The 21,628-nt window shown below is 50.3% G+C and overlaps 1 protein-coding gene across 4 annotated transcripts; it reads right to left on the bottom strand.

The window, feature by feature from the left end:
* Nucleotides 1-5,556: 5,556 nt before the first annotated feature.
* On the bottom strand, nt 5,557-21,292 carry LOC102460271 (uncharacterized). Of its 4 annotated transcripts, none has more exons than XM_089770784.1 (10): nt 21,212-21,292; nt 18,221-18,704; nt 16,732-16,827; nt 15,942-16,172; nt 15,623-15,642; nt 14,799-14,914; nt 14,173-14,232; nt 9,543-9,743; nt 8,240-8,353; nt 5,557-7,938 (listed from the first exon to the last, which is right to left on the bottom strand). In XM_089770784.1, exons 2-10 carry the CDS (start codon nt 18,626-18,628, stop codon nt 7,085-7,087), a joined length of 2,100 nt encoding a protein of 699 aa, XP_089626910.1. In that variant the 5' UTR covers nt 18,629-18,704; nt 21,212-21,292; the 3' UTR covers nt 5,557-7,084. The 4 variants fall into 4 exon arrangements, with proteins under 4 accessions (XP_089626910.1, XP_089626908.1, XP_089626909.1 ...); XM_089770782.1 differs by having other exon boundaries at nt 5,559-7,941; XM_089770783.1 differs by lacking the exon at nt 21,212-21,292 and adding an exon at nt 19,952-20,543 and having other exon boundaries at nt 5,559-7,941.
* Nucleotides 21,293-21,628: the final 336 nt, after the last annotated feature.

The raw sequence follows: 21,628 nt of genomic DNA, 5'->3' as shown, positions 1-21,628 counted from the left end.
TGGAATCAGTTATCAAACTCATGGTCCGTTTTTGTCAATGTTGCGGTCTCACAATTTTAAAAAAAAAATTCATTTATTTCAGATATTGTCATTTGAAATGTCATGGTGGTGTGATTGTTGGGGTCCTGATCAATAAAGGAATTCAGAGAGAGACGTTATCACAAGATTAGTGTTCAAAGAGTTTTGTTACTGCCACCATTCTGTACTGCATGCGGATCGGGGCACCTAGCTAGCAGCCACCACACTCTGGCCATCTTGCTTTGAAGGCTGTGCAGAAGTAAAGGTGGCAATACCACAGTCCCTCTAAAATAAGTTACACAATTTTCTCAGCCAGGCACTGAGGCCCTGCAGTTCTGCCTGTCAACCTGATCCTGCCTGTGGAACTGGAAGCATTTCAGAGAACACGTAACATTGAGGCCCTGGATTTCAATCTCTTACCTGGCAACCTAAATTTACTTCCAGGACCTCTTACCTGTCCTCCCCTGTGCCATTGGTACCTACATGTACCATGACCACAGGCTCGTCCTCAGCACTACACATAAGTTTATCTAGATGTCTCAATAGATCCGCAACCCATGAATGAGACAGGCAAGTTACCATACGGTTCTCCTAGTCATCACACACTCAGCTGTCTATGTTTCTAATGATCAAATTCCCTATTACTAACACTTGTCTTTCCCTCATAACTGGCATTCCCTCCCCTGGAGAGGTATCCTCAGTGTGAGAAGGTATAATAACATCATCTGGAAGGTGGTTTCCAGTTGGATGTTCTCTTTCCCTGACCCTTCCACCCCCCTCAACAATGGAGGCTGCCTGACTGGGGGTGAAACTGTTCTACTGGGTCCCAGAAAGTCTCATCTATATACGTCTCTGTCTATCTTAGCTCCTCCAATTCAGTCACCCTGGTCTTCACACTCGGTACATGGTCTCTGAGGGCCAGAAGTTCCTTGCACTAAATGTACACATACACCACTTATCTGTAGAGCAGGTGATTCATAGAATCCTAGGGCTGGAAGAGACCTCAGGAGGTCATCGAATCCAGCCCCTTGCCCAAAGCAGGACCAACCCTAACTAAATCATCCCAGTCAGGCAGTGTCTACACTACAGGCTACATCTAGACTGGCATGATTTTCCGCAAATGCTTTTAACAGAAAAGTTTTCCGTTAAAAGCATTTGCGGAAAAGAGCATCTAGATTGGCACGGGCGCTTTTCCGCAAAAGCACTTTTTGTGGAAAAGTATCCATGCCAATCTAGATGCGCTTTTGCGCAAAAAAGCCCCAATCGCCATTTTCACGATCGGGGCTTTTTTGCGCAAAACAAATCTGAGCTGTCTACACTAGCCCTTTTGCACAAAAGCTTTTGCACAAAAGGACTTTTGCCCGAATGGGAGCAGCATAGTATTTCTGCAAGAAGCACTGATTTCTTACATGAGATCGTCAGTGTTCTTGTGGAAATTCAAGCGGCCAGTGTAGACAGCTGGCAAGTTTTTCCGCAAAAGCACCTGCTTTTGCGGAAAAACTTGCCAGTCTAGACACAGACTACAAAGTTTTTCTGGGATCCTGGAAAAACTCTGTCACGTCCAGGGAACAAGTCTGCTCTTCCAGAATTTTTTTCAGAAGAGCAGATGCACTTTTTTGGCATCCCTGTAAACCTCATTTTATGAGGAAGAAGTGATGTTCTGAAAAAGGGGAGGTTTCTGACATTTGGCCCAGTGTAGATGGGCCAAATGTTAGAAAATCCTCTTCCAAAAAAAGAAGTGGACAAAGCTATGCTTTTTCTGGAAGAACAGTATAGTGTAGACATAGCCAAGCTGATCCCTAGGGCCCCATGATGCACAGGAGGTTATCTCCGGAGCCAGACTCTGTGTCACTAAGCAATGGATGCAAAATCAGACTGCAAAGGCCTGGATCCAGAAAATATATTGAACAATTCTGTAACTTTCTGCCATTCAGGTATTCCCACAGTTACCAAGCCCATGTGTGTCAAAGTGTGAAATACATACCACAAGTATCACCAGCTCTTCTGATTCTGGCATAATTCTGGCAATATTTGGCATTTTTTAAATGTATAAGATGCTGGGTAGTGAAAGCTAAGCAATGAGGTTAATTCTACTTACTGACCTGGAAAAAAAGGCAAATAAAAATACCCAAAATGTAACCTTGTGGGGTTGGGAGCAGAGGGTGGCAGCCATGCCTCTCCCATACCACAGTCCTAAAGGTGGAAGAGTGTCCTTAAGGCAGGCAGACCTCTAACTAAGGATGAGATGGAGTTCTTCCTAAAGATGAAGGCTAGATCTAGACTGGCATGATTTTCCGGAAATGCTTTTAACGGAAAAGTTTTTTGTTAAAAGCATTTGCGGAAAAGAGCATCTAGATTGGCACGGATGCTTTTCTGCAAAAGCACTTTTTGCGGAAAAGCGTCCGTGGTCAGTCTAGATGCGCTTTTCTGCAAAAGAGCCCCGATTGTGAAAATGGCGATCGGGTCTTTTTTGTGGAAAAGCGCGTCTAGATTGCCACTGACGCTTTTCCGCAAAAAGTGCTTTTGCGGAAAAGCGTCCGTGCCAATCTAGACGCTCTTTTCCGCAAATGCTTTTAACGGAAAACTTTTCCGTTAAAAGCATTTCCAGAAAATCATGCCAGTCTAGACGTAGCCGGAGTGTTGTAGTGGGGAACAGCCTTGACACCATCACTGGAGATTTTTAAAGAGAAGATTACACAGTCATCTGTCAGGGATGGCCTAGATCAGGGCTACTCAACTTTGGTAGCCCTGAGGGCCACAACGATACTCACAGCACATGCCCAGGGCTGCAACTTAAATGTGGTTGCATAGACATGCAAATAGCTTCTTTCACACTGATGGGCATGAATACAAAGATTAAAGCCTTAAGCCATGGTGCCAGACCCAAACATGGCTGGTGGGAGCCTGTCAGCACCTCTCATGCTCTGCTCACAAGGCTAAGCAGCCAGCACTTCCTACAACCAGGCACCTCCTCCCTGCGTGCTAGAAATGCTGACACCCTGTACCTGTCTGTTCCAGCTGGCCCTGTCTGCTTGCATCTTTCAGTGCTCACCCCACCTGGGAGACGCCTCGCCTTCGTGAAGCGTGTTCCCAGTGGAGCTCATGTTCAAAGGATCCCACCCACAGGCCGTGTGTTGAGTAGCCCTGGTCTAGGTGGTGCTTGGTCCTCCCATGACGGGAGGGAATTGGACTTGATGACCTCTCAAGGTCCCATCCAGTTCTATGATTCTTTGGTTAGATACAGCTCATAGCAAATGCCATTTATTAAACAGCAATAAATGTAAGAAAATAAGGAAAAACGAGAAAGGTTAAAAGAAAACACACAGCCCTGCTCTGTGGCCGGGGGACATCACACCCATCCAGCTCTGAAATGTTCAGGAAGTTCACAGTCTGTTCCTCACATGTCCCAGGTCTCCTTCCCGGCCCGCAGCTATACTGCGGGTCAGACAACTGCTCTGGCAGTGGCCATAGGCCTTCAGGCTGTAAGTGGTAGGAACCTTTTCCCCAGTGTCAGCTGCCCCCCAATGGGGTAATGATCCCCTCCAAGTGTGGCCTGCCAGGTTGCGGAACCAGTGAGGTCTCCCTGTGCCGGGCCTTCAGCCCAGGGTCCTCCCTCACTCTCGCCAGCTGCTCACAGCACCCAGCACTGAATTGCTTCAGTCCCAGCTCCACTCTGCTGCTTCTCTCCTGGCTCTGGTGGCTGCACTCTGCTCCCAACAAAGATGAGCTATCTGGGCTGCTTCTGCAGCCTTCCTCCCAGCCCCATCCTGCTGCCTGGTCTGCTTTCTGTCTCTCTCTGGGGCTCTGTCTATGCTGCAATGCTATTTCGGGATACTGGAGTATCCCAAAATAACTAGCCCAAGTCTTCAGAGCAAGCCTGTTATTTCGGGCTCGCCATTCCAATGTCCCTATAAACCATTCTGCAAGGAGTAAGAGACGTTTCAGAAGAACAGCTTATTTCAAAATTTGGTGCTGGCTATGAAATAAGCTATTTCGAAATGAGATTGAAATAAGATAATGCAATTTGTGTAGCTCAAATTGCGTGCCTTATTTTGAGCTACAGTGCAATGTAGGTGCACTCCGGGGGTACAGCTACACAGCAGGGCTAAAGTCAGAATAAGATACTCAACTTCAGCTATATCAATTGCGTAGCTCAAATCAAAATAGCTTATTCTGGCTTTTGGTGCTGTCTACACAACAGGAAGTTGAATGAAGAACATTCTATCTTCGACTTCTCTTACTCCTCGTGAAATGAGGGTGTGACGTAGTGGGGGTACTTGCTGGGCTGTGGTGACCCCTGCTGTCTGGAGCAAGACCCAGCAGGGAAAACCTCACTATGCAAAGGTAATGCCAAACTTGTTGAACCAGACACCCCCCATGGAGAGGAACAAAGGAAGGTGGATGCTGCCCTGGCTGGGGGGCAGGGCTGGAGGAGAGTTAGTTAGTTCCTGGCTGGAAGGCAGGGAAGAAGGAGCTGGGGAGGGGGGCTGGGACTCCCCTATCTCAAGGGGGGCACTGGGGCCTCTTAGCCCCAGTTCCTGTAACCAGATTACATCTGTGCTGCACTGTGCTGGAGGAACAATAAACAACCTCCATTCTACTGGCTGGTGAAGTCTGTTCATGCCATTTTGGGGTGCAGGAGACGGGGGACCCCCAACGCGCCGTCACAGAGGGTTACAGGGGTAGGGGTCAGGGGTCCTCCAGCTCAACATTAATAAAGGCTTGTAGTGTAGACATGCTCTTTGTTAGTTTGGAATAATATCAGTTATTCCAAATTAATACTGCTGTGTAGACATAGCCTGGTTGGCCTGGCTCTGCCCACAGCTCAGCTCAGGTCCCTGCTTTCTCCTTAGATCAGCCCCACTCTGTCTGACCCAGACAACTGCAGCTCACATGGGGGACAAAACCCACCCTCATGCATCCTGGCTCCTTCATTAGCCTGCCTGTCTTGTCCATCATGTTGGCCTGCAGCTCTACTCTGCACTGATTAGGCCTCAATTGGAGTACTGTGTCCAGTTTGGGCACCATATTTCAAGAAAGATTTGGAGAAGATCCAGAGAAGAGCAGCAACACTGATTAAAGATCTAGGAGACATGGCCTATGAGGGAACACAGAAAGTATTGGGTTTGTTTAGTTTGGGCGGGGGGGAGGGAGAAGAAGACTGAAGACAGACATAATAGCAGTTTTCAAGTCCCTACGAGGGTTTTACAAGGAGGAGGGGAAAAAATTGTTCTCCTTGTGCTCTCATGATAGGAATGAAGCAATGGGCTTAAATTGCAGCAAGGGAGGTTAGTTTGGACATTAGAAAAACTTCCTGTCAGGATGATTAAACACAGGAATAAATTGCATGGGGAGATTGTGAAATCTCCATCCTTGAAGATATTTAAGAGCAAGTTGGATAGAAATTGATTAGGGATGACCTAGATCAGTGGTCTCCAACCTTTTTACACCCAAGATCACTTTTTAAATCTCAGAACAAGCAAAGATCGACCCCCATCCTTCCCCCAAGTCTCCCCCCCCATTCTTCTCCTGTCAATCACTTGCTATCCCCAGCCCTTATACACTCTACACTGCCACTTTTTTCCAATTCTTATGTAGGAAGAGGTTTTTCCAACATTTGGCCTGTCTAGATTGGACCAAATGTCAGAAAAACCCCTTCTTTTGGAATCCCCCTTTTTCCTCATGGAACGAGGAATATAGGGGTTACCGAAAGAGCATGTTTGCTCTTCCACTAACAAAAGTGGAAGAACAAATGCATCCCTGGATGTGGAAGAGTTTTTCTGGGATAACTCTGGAATCTTGGAAACTCCTGCAGTCTAGCTGTACCCTCACTAGGTTGAGACAGGATGTGTGGGCTCTGGAGTGGGAATGAGGAATTTGGGTGTGGGAAGGGGTGAGAGGTGCATGATCTGAGAGGAAATTTGGATGCAGGAGGAGGTAGAGAAGGGGATGCTGGCTGGGGAGGGGGAATGTTGGGGTCAGATGGAGAATTGTGGTACTATGCAAGCCACAGGCTTGTGGCTGTGAGGGTGCAGGAATTTGGACGGGGGTATGTGATGGGCCCAGGGCAGGGGGTTCCAGTGTATGATAGGCTCAGATCTAGAGTCTGGGGGGTGCAGGAGTGTTATAATGCTGTGGCCATATGGTGGGTTGTCCCCATTTAGGGGTTTGTTGGCCAGGCTTCATTTTTAAATAAAATACTATGTCAAACACAAAACGTTTCTGCATTGTCTTTATTTATGAGAAGGGCAGGGAACCTGTTATGAGTTAGGGGGCCACAGAAAAGTCAGTGGGGGCCACACAACGGAGATGCAAAAAAAATCTCCTCCAAACCCCGCCCCCCCCAGTCTCACTAATGTGCCCCAACTGTGCTGGTGGGAGCAGGGGACATGATACTGCAGAAGGGTGCTAGGGCAGGAGACAGAGTGCTGGGGTGGGGGCAGGGTTCTGCAGCAGGGGACAGGGTGCCAGTGGGGGACAAGGGACACGGTTCTGCAGCAGGGGACAGGGTGCCAGTGGGGGCAGGGAGTACCCTGCACCAATCTGTTCCCAGGACTCTCCCCTACCCCCCACCCACAGAAAAGGGAAGCCCCCACACACACTTCCGCTGGGGCCAACTCCCCCTCCTGCGGCACAAGGAAGCCCCCATGTGCCTCCTCTGGGGACTCACCCCTCTCCCGCCGCAAGTTCCCAGCCTGCCACAGACCTGAGGGAGGGGAGCACTCAGTGCACTTCTGGAACCCCCAGAAGTTGCGCACAGCTGCAGGACTTCTGTCCACTCCGCAGGAAGCTGGCACTACCTCAATTTTCACTGGAGGCAGGTAGTGGAGCTTCTCGGGGAAGGGGGACGGAAGAGGGGCCAAATGCCTCACGATTGACCGGTCAATCACAATCGACGGGTTGGTGACCACAGAGCTAAGACCGAGATGATGGTTGGTCCTGCTGTGAGGGTAGGGAAGAGGGTGAAACTGATGACCTCCCGAAGTCCCTTCTAGTTCTAGTGTTCTATGGTTTTATGATTCGTCTGTGTGGATTGTATGATGATTGTTAAGATTTGAACACTTACTCAATTTTTTCCCCAAAAGGGTTTCTCCCTGGCATGGATTCTCCTATGTTTAACAAGATATGATCTCCTATTGAAACTTTTCCCACAGTCAGAGCAGCTGAAGGGTTTCTCTCCCGTGTGGATTCTCCCATGTCTAACAAGATCTGACCTATAACAGAAGCTTTTCCTGCAGTCAGAGCAATTGAAATGTTTCACTCCTGTGTGGGTTCTCTTATGTCTAACAAGATGTGAACTCCTACCAAAACTTTTCCCACAGTCAGAGCAGCTGAAGGGTCTCTCCCCTGTGTGGATTCTCCTATGTCTAACAAGGTCTGACCTGTCACGGAAGCTTTTCCCACAGTCAGAGCACTTGAAGCGTTTCTCTCCTGTATGGACTCTGCTATGTCTGTCAAGATCTGACCTCTGATTGAAGCTTTTCCCACAGTCAGAGCAGTAAAAGGGTTTCTCCCTTGTGTGGATTCTCCTATGTTTAATAAGACTTGCGCGCCTACTGAAGCTTTTCCCACAGTTAGAGCATTTGAAAGGCTTCTTTTTTGTGTGGATTCTCTGATGCTCAATAAGAGTTGCACAGTCACTGTAAGCGGAGGGTGCTTCTTGATGAGGAATCATCTGTTGAATGGTTTCCGTGTTTCTTTTCACCCTTCTGCTCCTGCGATGGGATTTATCCCGTCCTTCCACTGGATGGTTTCCCTGCTGCCTGTCTGGGCTATGCTGACTCTTACAGGTTTCTCCCTGCTCAGAACTCTGGGAAACATGTTTTTCAGATCTTCCTAGTAACATCCTATGTGGAGTCACTTGTTCTGGTCCGTCCTGTTGAAGACTCTCCTCATTGTTCTCACTCACCATCCCATCAGCTGCTGGAATAGAGAGAGAATCCAGACAAGAGTCATTCTCTGTGCTGAGCTGAAAGGAAAACTCCGAAAGGGGAACAGAAAAGGGGGAAGAGACCCAAATAATGTCTGGAAAGGTTGAATATTCATGAGTGAGTTCATCCTCCTTCCTCATAACCCTTCCCCAGAGGAGACAATCCATCCTCCCCACCCGACTGAAGTTGATCAAGGGCTAAAGGGGCAGTCCAACAATGAAAATGCACAAGTGACACCTGCTACGAGGACACACAAATTGGTTTCTGAGTCCGTTTAACTGATTGCTCACCTATGTGGGTGTGTCTGATGATCTCTCCTTCCTCACAGTCCTGGAGATCTGGGATTGGCAGCTCCTCCCCTCGGTCCACCCAGGAGATCACATGAGCTTTGGAGACTGGAAATCCTGCATGGGGGAGCAATTAACCAAGTGCTATTCTTATGCATTAAGGTTCATGCCATTACTACTTCCAGACCCAGGATCGGACTTGCCCAGTCCGAGAGGCCTCTTTCCCATTTTGCAGAGACTGGGCTTTGAATGATACAGGATCTCATGACACACTCACTTGCAGTAAAGGTGCATCCCCCGCTACCTGGGGGCGCGTAGGAGGGGATTTCCCAAGAGAGCTGAGCACTCTGCTGCACTCTCTAGGGTACAACTAAGTCTCCCTCGCAGACCGTTCCATTTCAGGGCAGGACAGGAACACATTGTTCAGAAGGGGAGCTCTAGTGAGGGCTGGCAGGCCTGACACTGAGGTTCACAGGCAGGTGTCAGCTGCAGTCTGAGCCATGGCAGGTCACTGGGACTTGGAGAGAAAGGACCCAGCGGAGCTCTAGCTTCCCAAGGGCTCTGTCCACCAAGTTCCTGGCTGGGGGCCTTGGCTCGCCCTGCTCTTTGACTTGGATGCTCTACTTGATCCAGAAGGAGGCAGAGAAAGTTATCTGAGCTAGGGCTGTTGCTGTACAACATCAACAAGGGGAGTTGTCAACTATACAATTAACAGATCAGGCTTATTGGTTAATCTTGTCAAGTATTTGCATGTTCCCCTGTATCAGAGGCAGTAGCATGGAAGGAGGCTAGGGGAGGCTGCCATCAAGCTGCTTCTGTCCATGGAGGGCTTGAGCTTCCCACGGACACAGGTTGCTATGCATCCCATGGAGCAGCCTCTGTCCATGGGGAGCTGGGACCCCCGGCAGACAGGGGCTGCTGCTGGACAAGCCTCTGTCCGCAGTGGGCACAGGCTCATCTCTGTCTGTGGAAACTTCAGACTCCCTGCGGATGGTCAGGGGCTGCTGCTGGACCAGCCTCTGTCTGCAGCCAACCTGGGTTGCTGCACACAGGGGCTGATTCATGGGATCCTCCTCTATCACCTCACTCTCTCCCCTCCCTGCAGCAGCTTGGACCAGGTAGCTAAGGCAGCAGTGAGGGGGTGGCAGGCAGTTGGACTGCATGGGGAGCTGGTTTTTAAGCTCTGATACAGAGGCAGCAGCACAAGGTGACAGGGAGTTCCCAGGAGTGGGGCCACGAACTAAGACAACCTTGCTGCCCCAGAGCCCAACCAGCCTCTAATACCCAAGGGGACAGGAATCCTTACCCAGCCAGCTTGCAGCCTCATAATTCTCCTGCATCACAGCCCAGTAGAAGGCTCTCTGACCCGGGTCCAGCAGAGCCCATTCCTCCTCAGAGAAATACACAGCCACCTCCTCAAAGCTCACCCGCTCCGCCACAGCCATTTCCTGTTCCTGGTTTGTCAGGCCATGGGCTGCACTGGAGCGAGACATGGGTGTTCTGCAGCCTGTCAGGGGGAGAAGGGCAATGGGAGACATTTCAGAAGGGGTTTTAATCCTTTCCACACCCCCATTCTCCCCAGACTCTGACCCTAGTGACACACATGCTAGACCCTGCAATACTGGGCAAATGGTTGAGTCTCGATATTCCAAAAAGAGCACACACAAGTCAGATCCCAAATCCACATTTCTTTCTTTCAACACCTGGCCTGAGTTACATTATTCCTGCGCCTGTAACTATTCCTGCGCCTGTAACAACAGGATTCGGTTCTGAGCACCCGGTGTTTCTGATAAACAAGCCTCATATTCACTTGCCTGAACATGGATGGATGTAGGTGTTTATATTTAGGCTGCTGTATTTAAAATGCTCTAGTCTTCATCCATTTATTTGTAGCACAGACTTTGATTCTCTCATCTGAGAGAGACTTATAATCTCTCTTGTAAGGAGGGGTTAAATAATGTTAATACAACTATTCAGATACTTATTATTAAACATGTTGCTGAGCATTTGCAATATGAGACCCTAAAATTCATGGGATCAGAAGATATCCTTAGTCATGCAGTCTGACCTCCTCCGTGGCACAAGCCATTATGCTTAACCCAGGCACAAAGCTCTGTTTCCCCAAAGCATGTTTTCTAGAAAGTCACCGTGTGTTGACTTGAATACATCAAGAGATGGAGAATCCACCAGTTCTTTGCTCATTTGTTTCAGCAGCTAATCATCTTCCCTATCAAACATTTGTGCCTCCTTTCTAGCCTGAAACTGTCTGGCTTCAGCTTTCAGTTATTGGCTCTCACTGAGCTGTATCCACTAGACCAGGGATGGGCAATAATTTTTGATGGGTAGCCAAAATTTTGGAAAGTGATCAAGGGCGGCACTCTTCCATGACATTAATGGAGGAAATGCAGGGTCGGGGATGGAGGCAGGGTGCAGAAGAGAGCTTGGGGTAAGGGCTTGGATGCAGGAGGGAGAGGAGTCTGGAAGGGAATTTGGGTGAAGGAGGCAGTTGTGACCTGGGGCACTAGGCTGGCCAGCTACTCATTAGATTATTGAAACTAACTTTATTTTAGAGAAGTGGCTGAGTGGACAAATAAGGGACTGGGAGTTTCTGACCACTGAGAGCTCTTGCATATATGGAAGCAGGAGGAGGGTAGAGGGTTGGGAGGGGAAGGGAGAGGTTGGGGTTCTAGAGGCAGGCTCTAGCCAGGACACCTACCTGAGTAACTCTCAGCCAGCAGCCAAGCACTTTTCTCAGGCAGGCAGCCAGGGAGACTGCCCCGCCCTGGCACAGGCTGCAGGGCCACATGTGTGTGATTAACTATGAGCCGGAGAGAAGGGGGATGTGGTGCTTCGTTTCTGGCCAGAACCCGGCCAATAGCATAGATTCACAAGGGGCAAGTTGTGCCTGACCAATCTGATTAGCTTCTATGATGAGGTAACTGGCTCTGTGGATGTGGGAAAGTCAGTGGATGTGATATACCTTGACTTTAGCAAGGCTTTTGATACAGTCTCCCACAATACTCTTGCCAGCAAGTTAAGGGAATGTGGATTGGATAAATGGACAGTAAGATGGATAGAAAGATGGCTAGAAGGCCGGGCTCAGCGGGTAGTGATCAACGGCTCGATGTCAGGATGGCGGTCAGTTTCCAGCAGAGTGCCCCAATGTTTGGTTCTATGACCGGTTTTGTTCAATATCTTTATTAATGACCTGGATGAGGGGATGGATTGCACCCTCAGAAAGTTTGCAGATGACACTAAGCTATAGGGAGAGGTAGATATGCTGGAGGGCAGAGATGGAGTCCAGAGTGACTTAGACAAATTGGAGGATTGAGCCAAAAGAAATCTGATGAGGTTCAACAAGGACAAATGCAGAGTCCTGCACTTGGGACGGAAGAATCCCAAGCATAGTTACAAGCTGGGGACCAATCAGTTAAATAGTAGTTCTGTAGAAAAGGACCTGGGGGTTAGAGTGGATGAGAAGCTGGATATGAGTCAACAGTGTGCCCTTGTAGCCAAGAAGGCTAATGGCATATTAGGTTGCATTAAGAGGAGCATTGCCAGCAGATCCAGAGATGTCATCATTCCCCTTTATTCGGCTTTGGTGAGGCCGCATCTGGAGTATTGTGTCCAGTTCTGGGCTCCCCACTTCAAAAAGGATGTGGATACATTGAAGAGGGTCCAGCGGAGGGCAACCAAAATGATTAGGGGGCTGGAGCATATGACTTATGAGGAGAGGCTGAGGGAGTTGGGTCTGTTTAGTCTGCAGAAGCGAAGAGTGAGGGGGGATTTGATAGCAGCCTTCAACTTCTTGAAGGGAGGTTTCAAAGAGGATGGAGAGAGGCTGTTCTCAGTAGTGACAGATGGCAGAACACGGAGCAATGGTCTCAAGTTGTGGTGGGAGAGGTCCAGGTTGGATATTAGGAAAAACTTTTTCACTAGGACGGTAGTGGGTTACCTAGAGAAGTAGTGGAGTCTCCATCCCTAGAGGTGTTTAAGTCTCGGCTTGACAAAGCCCTGGCCGGGTTGATTTAGTTGGGATTGGTCCTGCCTAGAGCAGGGGGCTGGAGTTGACAACCTTCTGAGGTCTCCTCCAGCTCTATGGTTCTATGATTCTATTAATAGGATTGTGCTGGGGCTGGTAACAGCACCTGAAGTCTTCTCCCCTCCCCTCCAGGCTCACAGTTTAAGAGAAATGGCCTGGCAGATGCTTTCCGACTGACATGTTGTTGTACCAAATAAAAGCAAGCAGGATCTTATGAGGGGGATAAGGCAAAAAGCCACATTTATTGTAAAGATAATAATAAAAAATAAAGAAAAGATAGAAGCAAACAACGTTGTTTAACTACTTATTCCTATCACTACTTAACCCTTATACACTTGTGTATATATATATATATAACCATTCATTCATACATCCATTCATTCAAGTTCTGTGTATAGTTACCAGCCTGGAAGTTGCTTGTGACAGAATACTGGCCAGGTACTCTGTACACAAGTGATGGTAGTGGGGAGCGAAGTCCTGATCAGATGCGCATCTGAAGCTCCTGGTGGGCTGGCAGCAGAACCTTGGACTCTGATTCCATAGTTTTTTAGTCCAGTTCTTATAGGAATTTCTTCCTATGCCAGTCTATGGAAATTGCTGTATCATGCTGATGTCTCCAGGGTGGCTGCCAGGTGCTCATCAGTGATCTCATCGGGTGGACCTCCAGTTTCTCCACTTGACACCTTTTGGTTGCACTGGCACCTGACGCCTTCTTCAGCCCTTTGTTGCTGTATTCTCAGGCTGGCACCTCTTAGAACCATTCACTCATCATCCAAGCACTCTCTCTCTCTTACATACATTCCTTAATGTTTCCCATACAATGTTTTTGTATAATAATAACTTTACATATATCAGAGTTGTAGTTACAAAAAGTTTCTGGTAATAATAACTTTACATATATCAGAGTTGTAGTTACAGAAAGTTTCTGGGTGGTATTGCTTAAAACATTCTCTGAGTGCTGAATAAAGTTACAATGTTTTAAAGAGAACAGGCCTCAATTAAGTAACAATGGCCTTAGTCAATTACAGGGCTTGGCTCCCATAGCAGAGTTAGTGGCTTGACAATGCATTGTTACAATGTATCTCTGCAATGTCAATTTCAAGCAGCCCCTTGCACAAGCTTGAGCATGCCCTGGAGCACAGAGGGGGGGGGGGGGGGGCTGTTTCTGGTTACATAGGATTATATTTTTAACAGTTCTAAGTTACATTACCTAATACATTATATTCTAAAGGGGGCAATAATAATAATAAATCTAAACATTTAACAATCTTAACAAATAATAATAATAAGAAGAATTAATAATAAATCTAAATACTTTAAGTTGTGGGGAACAAATTATGGGGAGTCACTTCCATTTGGAGGAATCATTTTCAATACATTAATATGTTATCCCTACAATGTGGATGAGGCGCAGTAAGCAGGGAGCCTGCCTGGGGCTCCCCCAGCATCTGCAGTTCGGATCCGGTGGTTTGGCAGGCTGGATCTGGCCCATGGGCCGTATTTTGCCCAGGCCTGCACTACTGAAGAGCCCTTGGGGATCCAGAGTTTCTCACCATGAACAGACTGATATAGCGGAAGCCAGTCAGCTCTCAGCCTATTTATTGTTTGAAACCAACCCCATATTGAAACTGAACTGAGCAGTGAAATCTGAGACTGACGGAACTGTCTCTGTGTGCTTTAACTTCACACCCCACAGTCCAGTGCTTCTCAAAGTGGTTTGCAGGTCCCCTAACCCTGGGCCTCCTCACTGATCAACTGATCAGTTGGTTAGATTTAGGGCTGTGAGTGCCGTGGTCACTGTGGGTTTGGCTGGTAACTTTAAAAACAATCCCATGAAGATGTTTTCATGGGAATGTTCTTATCATTTAAAGACCATCTCCACCTGCAAACCCACCCTGTCTGAAAGCTCCCAGGGATTTTTCTCTTGCTCTCTCCAGTGCAGAGGGTGGAGTGTCTGGTGGGGGAAGGGATAAGAGAGGTGAGATTCCAGGCTCTCATATTTATAACAATTTCCCCACTCTGACCCTGCATTTCAATTATATCAGAAACCAGACAGACACTTAGCTGTTTAATATGAAAAAATCTGAAACCTTCTATTTCCTCTCACTCAGGCATTTCCCAGCAATGGAACCAACATCCCTGCAGCCTCACACCCGTCCCAGGAGAGACAAGCTGTAAGTGAGATTTTCTTTTCCCTCCTCATCCCCTCCCATTTGGTTTCTCTCATTCACTTACTGCCACTTGTCATAACCTAGACCTGCACTCAGGGAAGATGTTGCCATGACAATAACTTTACCCATTTTGATCCCATAACACTAACAGGAGGTTCAGAGTTTGCAAACTCCTGGCTCCAGTTGCAAGCAGTTGGGTCTGTTCGCTCAGCATCTCTACGGAGAGCAGCACGATGGGGCCGTCATTCTCCATGTGGGAATCGAGGCAGGGGAAGGTTGGCTCCATCGGCCAGATTCAATAGTCTCAGATTCTTAAACCACTTTCCCCTCCTCCATCCCTTCTAGGTACCTTTGAACTTCCTCAGAGTCTCCAACAGCTCAATCATTTTCTGGGAGAAACCACTGACTTGTTCTTCCAGTTCAGGAGAAATCTCCTCTGGCTGCTGGAACTGCCCTGTTTCACACCTGCACAGAAACAATTTCATGTGATTGTGTTTCATTGACTGATTATAAGTTCTGGCTTATGAGTCTCAGCTCTACCAGGCCTGCAGGTTAGAATTCCTCGAATTCTCCCAGCCTGAGAGCAAGGGCAACACAGTCCATCGCTGTGCAATGTTACCCTGAAACGTCCCATTACTGTTCTTTACCTCTGGCTTGAAAAGACCAGCTGGGGGACAAAAGGGGAATGGAGTCTCCATGCCCAACTCATTCCTTGGCCTCCAGGTGCTGAGGGACAGGAGGTTCTCAAGATGAAGGGCCGTAGAAATCTGCCCACTAGGAACTAGATTGAGATACCAACTCTCCTCTTCCCCCTCCTCTCCCCCCCCCCCAGCTTGTTCTATACCAATCTCTAAACAGACCTTGGGGGGAAAGACTCTTGATCCCTGCTACCCTGGCTGAATGGTGCCCAATAGTGACAGGCCCATGTTCCATCCCCACAGACCTGAGGCAGCCAGTCCCCAGGGAGGTGACAGCTCTAGGAATCACTTGAGACTGTGCCTCTGAACGGGGAATTTCAGAGTCTTCTGTGTGAGGGTGAAACCCTCAGAATTAAATAACTCAGAGATGTGTATCCAACATCTGGCTGTAGAGCCCTGGGGAGATGTGGTGCTAACATCAGCTCCAAGCTCTTTCCCTGTGTTGTGCAACATGAGAGGAGAGAGAGCCACGTACCTCAAGGTGCTTCTGACATCCTAGAGAAAAGAGACAGAAAAGAATCTCAGCTCCATTGGACACACACAGAGGGGATCCCAGGGAAGAAATTTTGCAAAATGGGGAAGAGAAACATTGCCCTGGCCCCAGGGCCCCCGGAGCAAATGGGGCTTTGCCATCTCTAATATCTCTGTAACTGTGCAGAGCTCAAGTATCACTCACACATCAGCAATGCACACGCCGAGTTACACCCAGATCTGACTACTGGATCCCAGAGCTTGGGATTCAGGAGCCTCTCTTCCCTGTGTGGAGAGCTGGGATGTTTCTCCCAGAGTCTCACCTGGAGGAATTCACTTGCTGGCTTCTGACACTTCCCCTCCAGCTCCCCGATCAGCTCACTGAGATGGGAAATCTGTGCTGAGAATTTCCTGATAGTGTCAGTCTGAAGCCTCACAATTTCCTCCTCCTGCTTTTTCATTTGGGCCAGCAGGAGTCGCTCTTGTTCTCCCAGGAACTGCAACAGCTGCTGAAACTCGGCCACAATCTTCTGCCTCTTGCTTTGTGTCTGTTTCTGTATGAAAACAGGGAAAGGGCTGGTCAGGGACATAGATGGAGCTGGGGCCCTTTCATGGGGAGCTGAGTCCGCAGCAGGCAGAACTTTTTGGAAAACCCTACAATTTGTGAAATTTGATTCTACTCTGTGGGTACAAGCCCTTTGGCAGCTGTGACCCTCTGAAAAGGATGTTTCCAGGACAGCATGTTCTGTTATTGATAGGTACTAGGTGTTCAGACCCAGAGCACAGGAGGCAGGACTCAGTCCCACATGGACAGAGATATCCAGGGAGGAAAAAGAAACAAACATGTTAATGCACAAAGCGACCAGACACCGCAGACAGCCCTTCACTGGGGCATTCAGCAGCCTTGGGGAGGATTTCTGGGAAAGTCCCTGTCCCTAGAACATTAACTTATCCACAGGCTCAGGGCCTGTCTACACATGGATCTAACCAACAAGCCCTACAACAAACAAGCCCTACAAACAAGCCCTACCTCACCAAGCCACATAGGAGTCTGCCTCCTAACACAATCCTCCCACTGCCAGTCCCTGCCGGTTCATACCCACAGGCACTTACCATACACTCCTGGCTTTTCCCCTCTCCCGTTGCTTTCCATTGCAGCAGCTTTTCTCTGTCTTCTCTCAGAGTCTTCAAAAGGGTTTCAATTTTTTCCTGAAGAAACAGAAATGAGCACCAGGGCAAACCCCATGAGATATTGGGAACCCATCTGTCTGCCTTTAAGCTGCAAAGTCCCAGTTTTGTGGAGCTGTTCCTGACCAGGAGGGACTCAGCCCTGGATGGGGCTTTGTCCATTGAAAAAGAGACAGGAGTAGACTGCAGATGCAGCAGGACACCTGCGAGGGTGAGCGATGGATCACTGGTGGCAACTTCGTAAAGAATGATGCAGGTGGGGATTAAGACAGTAAATAGGGTTAAAAATACTAATCGTGTAACTGATTACAATTTAGTCAGTTAGCAAGTTAAAAACAATGTGACAGGCAGGGCCAGTAGCAGATGGGGGCTCTTCTGGGGCGGGGCTCCCTCACAGGGACTGCAGGGGTGGCCACAAGGACCGCTGGCAGGTGGAGACTCCCAACAGTTGCAGACTGACATTAGCTGCCTGAGGCAAGTGGGCACTGCCAAGGCAGCAGGGAGTTTAACCGGTAACTGGCACCGATAAGCATTCTCTCATCAGGTAACCAGTTTGAACTCTTGCTACAACCCAATCGAGTCCCAGTGGTGCCTGGCATGGACCCGCGCTGCCTGGAGCCTTGCTGTGGGTGAACTCAAGGGTCCCACACAGCATCCAGCCCAGCGACCTCCTCTAGTGCCAGCTGCAATGCCTGAGTTTAACCCCTCATGGAGCAGATCAGGAATTCAGCATCCCAGTGGGAAACCTCCTCTCCCTGCTGGGCCTGGCGTCTTTCCCTCCTAAGGGCCACACTTCATCACTGTTCAGTGATGCTGAGGGGCAGGAGGGAGTGGAGCCTCGTGGTTATGGCCTTGGACAGACTGGAAAGACCAGGGTTCTGGACTAAACTCGATCACTGACGTGCTTGGTGATTAAGAGCAACTTGCTGCTCTAGACTAACTAGACTATTACCTGCTCAGGGCAGGGATTGTCCCTTGCTGGGTGTTGTGCAGGGCCCAGATATCATTGCGGGCCTATAAGGCAAATGACAGATTATTACTGCTGTTAATCCAATCAGTAACAGTGTGTAACCGCCTCTTCTCCAGTTCCAAGGCAGCTCACTCCCATAGAGTGGCCAGCAGCTCCTGTGATCTAAACCTCTCTGATAGTTAGCATCTTGTGTAAAAATCCCTCCTGCCACCAGTAAGGACTGGGTTTCAGGATTTAGGCTCTCAGAGAAAAAATTCCCACAACAGGTATGTGTAACGACTTGACATAAGTTGCCACACAGCCAGAGCATTTACTTTTTACATTTCTCATACCATGAAGGCTTTAGAAAGCTGTATCACACCTGTGCCAGGTAACAATCAGTGAAATTAGCCTGTAATTAAAACCCAAAGTTATTTCCCATTATACTCGACAGCAACTCTGTACCTTGTACTCCTGGGCAGACTCCTCTATAGGCACGACTGAGAGAGCCCGAGATCTGTCACACACTGCACAGATGGGAGTTTGATCCTCTTCATAAAACAGCTTCAGAGCCTCCTGATGTTCCCCACACATCCTGCCCCATCTTGATCTCTTTGCTGCCTGGAAACTCAGCCACTTGGCTAGTTCTACCACGTTTGCTGGCTGTCTTTTGGGCCGGAGTGGTCTCTGTTGCACAGTATCTCTGCACCGAGGACAGGAGGCGAGAGGGTCAGGTGCCTCCCAGCACTGGCTGAGGCAGGCCTGGCAGAAATTGTGCCCACACTTCAGAGTGACAGGGGCTGTGAAATCCTCCAGCGAGACAGGACGCGTCGCTTCCCCCCAAAGCCTTTCCATGGGGCTCTCTGCAGCCATGGCTGCCTTTGGTCTAGGGAACAGGAGTAGTTTCACTTTCCTGAGCTCAGCAATGTAGGGGCAGGTCCAGACGGCACTGATGATTTAAAAAAAAATCCAAATTAAAAACCAAAAAATCCAAAAGCTTTGCTCACCCATAGCCCATGCTAGAGCCTCCATTGTGCACCCTCAACCACCTGCCCCAGCCAGAAACGCCCCCATCTCTGCGCCACTAATGCCAGGGCCCCTTCCTCATGCTGTGTTCAAATCCTTCCCCCTGCACACTCTGCAGTCCCCTCTCACAGCATCTCTGTATGCCCCCCTCTGCCAGCACCCAGCTCCCCTCTCAGCCGCCACCACCACCCTCAGCCCAGTGTGAGCATTAGGAAGCACCAAGGCAAGGAGCAACACGCATTGATCTGAATTTTTATAATTCAACAATAGAGAAGAAACGAGGCAGCACCAGGCCGGCCCAAGGCATGGCCACTGCACAGCTGGAGCAGCTCCCCCTAGATTCTGCCTCCAGCTGGTGCACCCTGATACCCAAAGCCTGACCAATAAGCAGCACAGAATGGTGGGTCACAACCCCTCCCCAGCCTGGCCAATCCCCCCAACTCCCTCACGCTGTGTTGCAGCCTCCCCAGCTTTGCTGCCTCCTGTCCCCTCCCCCAGCTGAGCTGTGCCAATTCCCCCCCAACTCCCACAAGCCAAGCTGCAGCCCCCCCGTTCCCTCCCCCACAGCCTGCGTGTGCTCCACTGACAGACTCCGCCCCCGCCACACGAATTCCCTGCAAGTGCCAAGTAAGCAAGGCAAGGGCAGGTAAACGGATGCTGCACTGCTGCAGTTACTGCTGCCGCCCCTCAAAACCCAACACCCCCCCAGTCCTCTGCCCCTCAAAACCACCTTCCTGCCACGAGCCAGGCATAGCCACGCACCCAGCAGCTGCCACCCCACAAACAAGGTTTCCCTGGACCTGAGCCTGGCTCCACAGCCACAGCCACAGCGGGGCAAAGCAGAAGTCAGGGGCAGGACCAGCAGCTGCCACTGGGCCCGAAAGCCAAATCCATGCCTGCCCACTTCTAAAAGCTTTGTGGGAGGGACCACTGGACCTGGGACTCAACTGATTACTTGGGGCAACTAATAAAAAACAGGGTCAAGGAGTGCAGGTCAAAGGTTTAGAACAAGGGAACTGGACAGGGACACTTAGCGGAGAACTCTGGATCGCGCCCACTGCTTCTCAAAGCTGTGGATGGAGCCGGTGGATGCCGCCCAGAGGAACTCTGCCCAAATACATGATATAAGGGAGGAACAGAAGTAGACCCCACAGTTGCAGAGCACCTCACCTAGCATCCTCCTCCTGGTATTATATATAGTAGCTTTCGCCAGGACCAGGAGGAGGTTGATGAAGAGGTTAAGCAACTTTGTGGGGCCACGAACGGGGTGTGCAGAAATAAAAAGGTGTGGGGAAAAGTGCAGCCAGCACGTCAATAACAGGTTCTGGAGGAGCTGGAATAGGGGCTGCAACGTGGCACATTCCAGATAGGCGTGCTCTAGGTTGTCCCTCATGCTGCAGAAGGGCCAGGTGTCTGAGACAGGGGGTGAACCATGCCAAGAGCCCATGGCTCCGTGAAGGAGCCGCCAATTGATGTCCCCGATGGGCCGCGGGACCAGGGTGGAACACAGGCTGGCCCCTTGGGGTTGCCCACTCTCTACGGCTGTGTCTACACTGACCACTTATTCCGGAAAGGTGGCTGATTTTCCAGGATAATTTGCCAGCTGTCTACACTGGCCCCTTGAATTTCCAGAAAAGCACTGACGATCTACTGTAAAATTGTCAAGTGTTTTTCCGGAAAAACTATGCTGCTCCCATTCGGGCAAAAGTCCTTTTCCGGAAAAGGGCCAGTGTAGACAGCACAGTAGTCTTTTCCGCAAAAAAGCCCCGATCGCGAAAATGACGATCGGGGCTTTTTTGCGGAAAAGCGCGTCTACATTGGCCACGGACGCTTTTCCGCAAAAAGTGCTTTTCCGGAAAAGCAGCCTGCCAACGTAGACGCGCTTTTTCCAAAAATGCTTATAACGGAAAACCGTTCCGTTTTAAGCATTTCCGGAAAAAGGTGCCAGTGTAGACGTAGCCTAACGGGCTTAGACAGTCCCGCCACTTGGTGCCAGGGCGGGACACGCGGGGGGAGGAAACGTATCGCACGAGCGCACGAGCGCGTGCAGGCGATCTCTTGGCGCGGTTCGAAAACAGACCGGCTGCAAATTTGGCAGCCGTCTTGGGGGAGAGAGGGGGGCGTGGAAGAGGGGCCCAAGAAAAATGGAGGGAGGCTCTGGAGGGGCGGGGCGGACCCTCTCGCAGGGGTCGCTGCAGGAAACCGCCTGGGGGGGGGGGCGCGGAGCCGCCCCAGGGAAGGTTCCAGCCCCCAGGGCGCTGGGCCCATGTGCCCCGCGGGCCCCTCTGCAGGAGCGTGTCCCCCGATCGGGAGGCTCCCTAAGGGCAGAGTCTGCGGCTCCGCAGGGCGGGATTCACCTCACCACACCCCCCCCCCACACCCCGCCTTGCCGGAACCGGAAGTAGCCGCGCGGCGAGTAACGGCACCAACCGCTCGCTCAGAATTCAGGCCGCGCGGCAGCGTCGGGAGGGAGAAGGGGGTTGGCACCTCCCCTCTGTCTGCGGCGCGGGAGGGGGCGGGGGGGGGGATTACCCTGGCTGGGGCCAATCGCAGCCGGGTGGGCGGGGCCTGAGCAGGGACAGGGAGTGACTTGGAAAACCCGGCCGGGGCGACGCGGACTGGCTGGGAGCGTGAGGCCGCGCGTGCGCACAGCGGGTCAAGTGACTCCGCTCGCGGCCCGGCTCCAGGGCTCTGCGCAAACCAGGCTCCTTCCCGCTGAGACTCTCTCCCCGCGCAGAAGCCCAGCCCCGCCCCCAGGCAGCGCCCACCCCTTCCCGGGGGAGACAGTGAGCCCCGCCCCCAGCGCTTGCAGGGGCGGGGCAGCCACGTGGTGAGCCACGCGGGGGG

The sequence above is a fragment of the Pelodiscus sinensis genome, chromosome 19, assembly GCF_052426305.1.
Source record: "Pelodiscus sinensis isolate ZL-2025 chromosome 19, ASM5242630v1, whole genome shotgun sequence".
Lineage (NCBI taxonomy): Eukaryota > Metazoa > Chordata > Testudines > Trionychidae > Pelodiscus > Pelodiscus sinensis.
This window is presented reverse-complemented; position numbering and strand designations above follow the sequence as displayed.

Coding starts and splice junctions, on each gene's coding strand:
- LOC102460271 (XM_089770782.1), bottom strand. CDS start 18,628: ATGGCTGCAGAGAGCCCCATGGAAAGGCTTTGGGGGGAAGCGACGCGT. Junction 16,173..16,731: donor GGAAAAGCCAGGAGTGTATG/GTAAGTGCCTGT, acceptor GTTTTCATACAG/AAACAGACACAAAGCAAGAG. Junction 8,354..9,542: donor TGAGGCTGCAAGCTGGCTGG/GTAAGGATTCCT, acceptor TCCCCCATGCAG/GATTTCCAGTCTCCAAAGCT.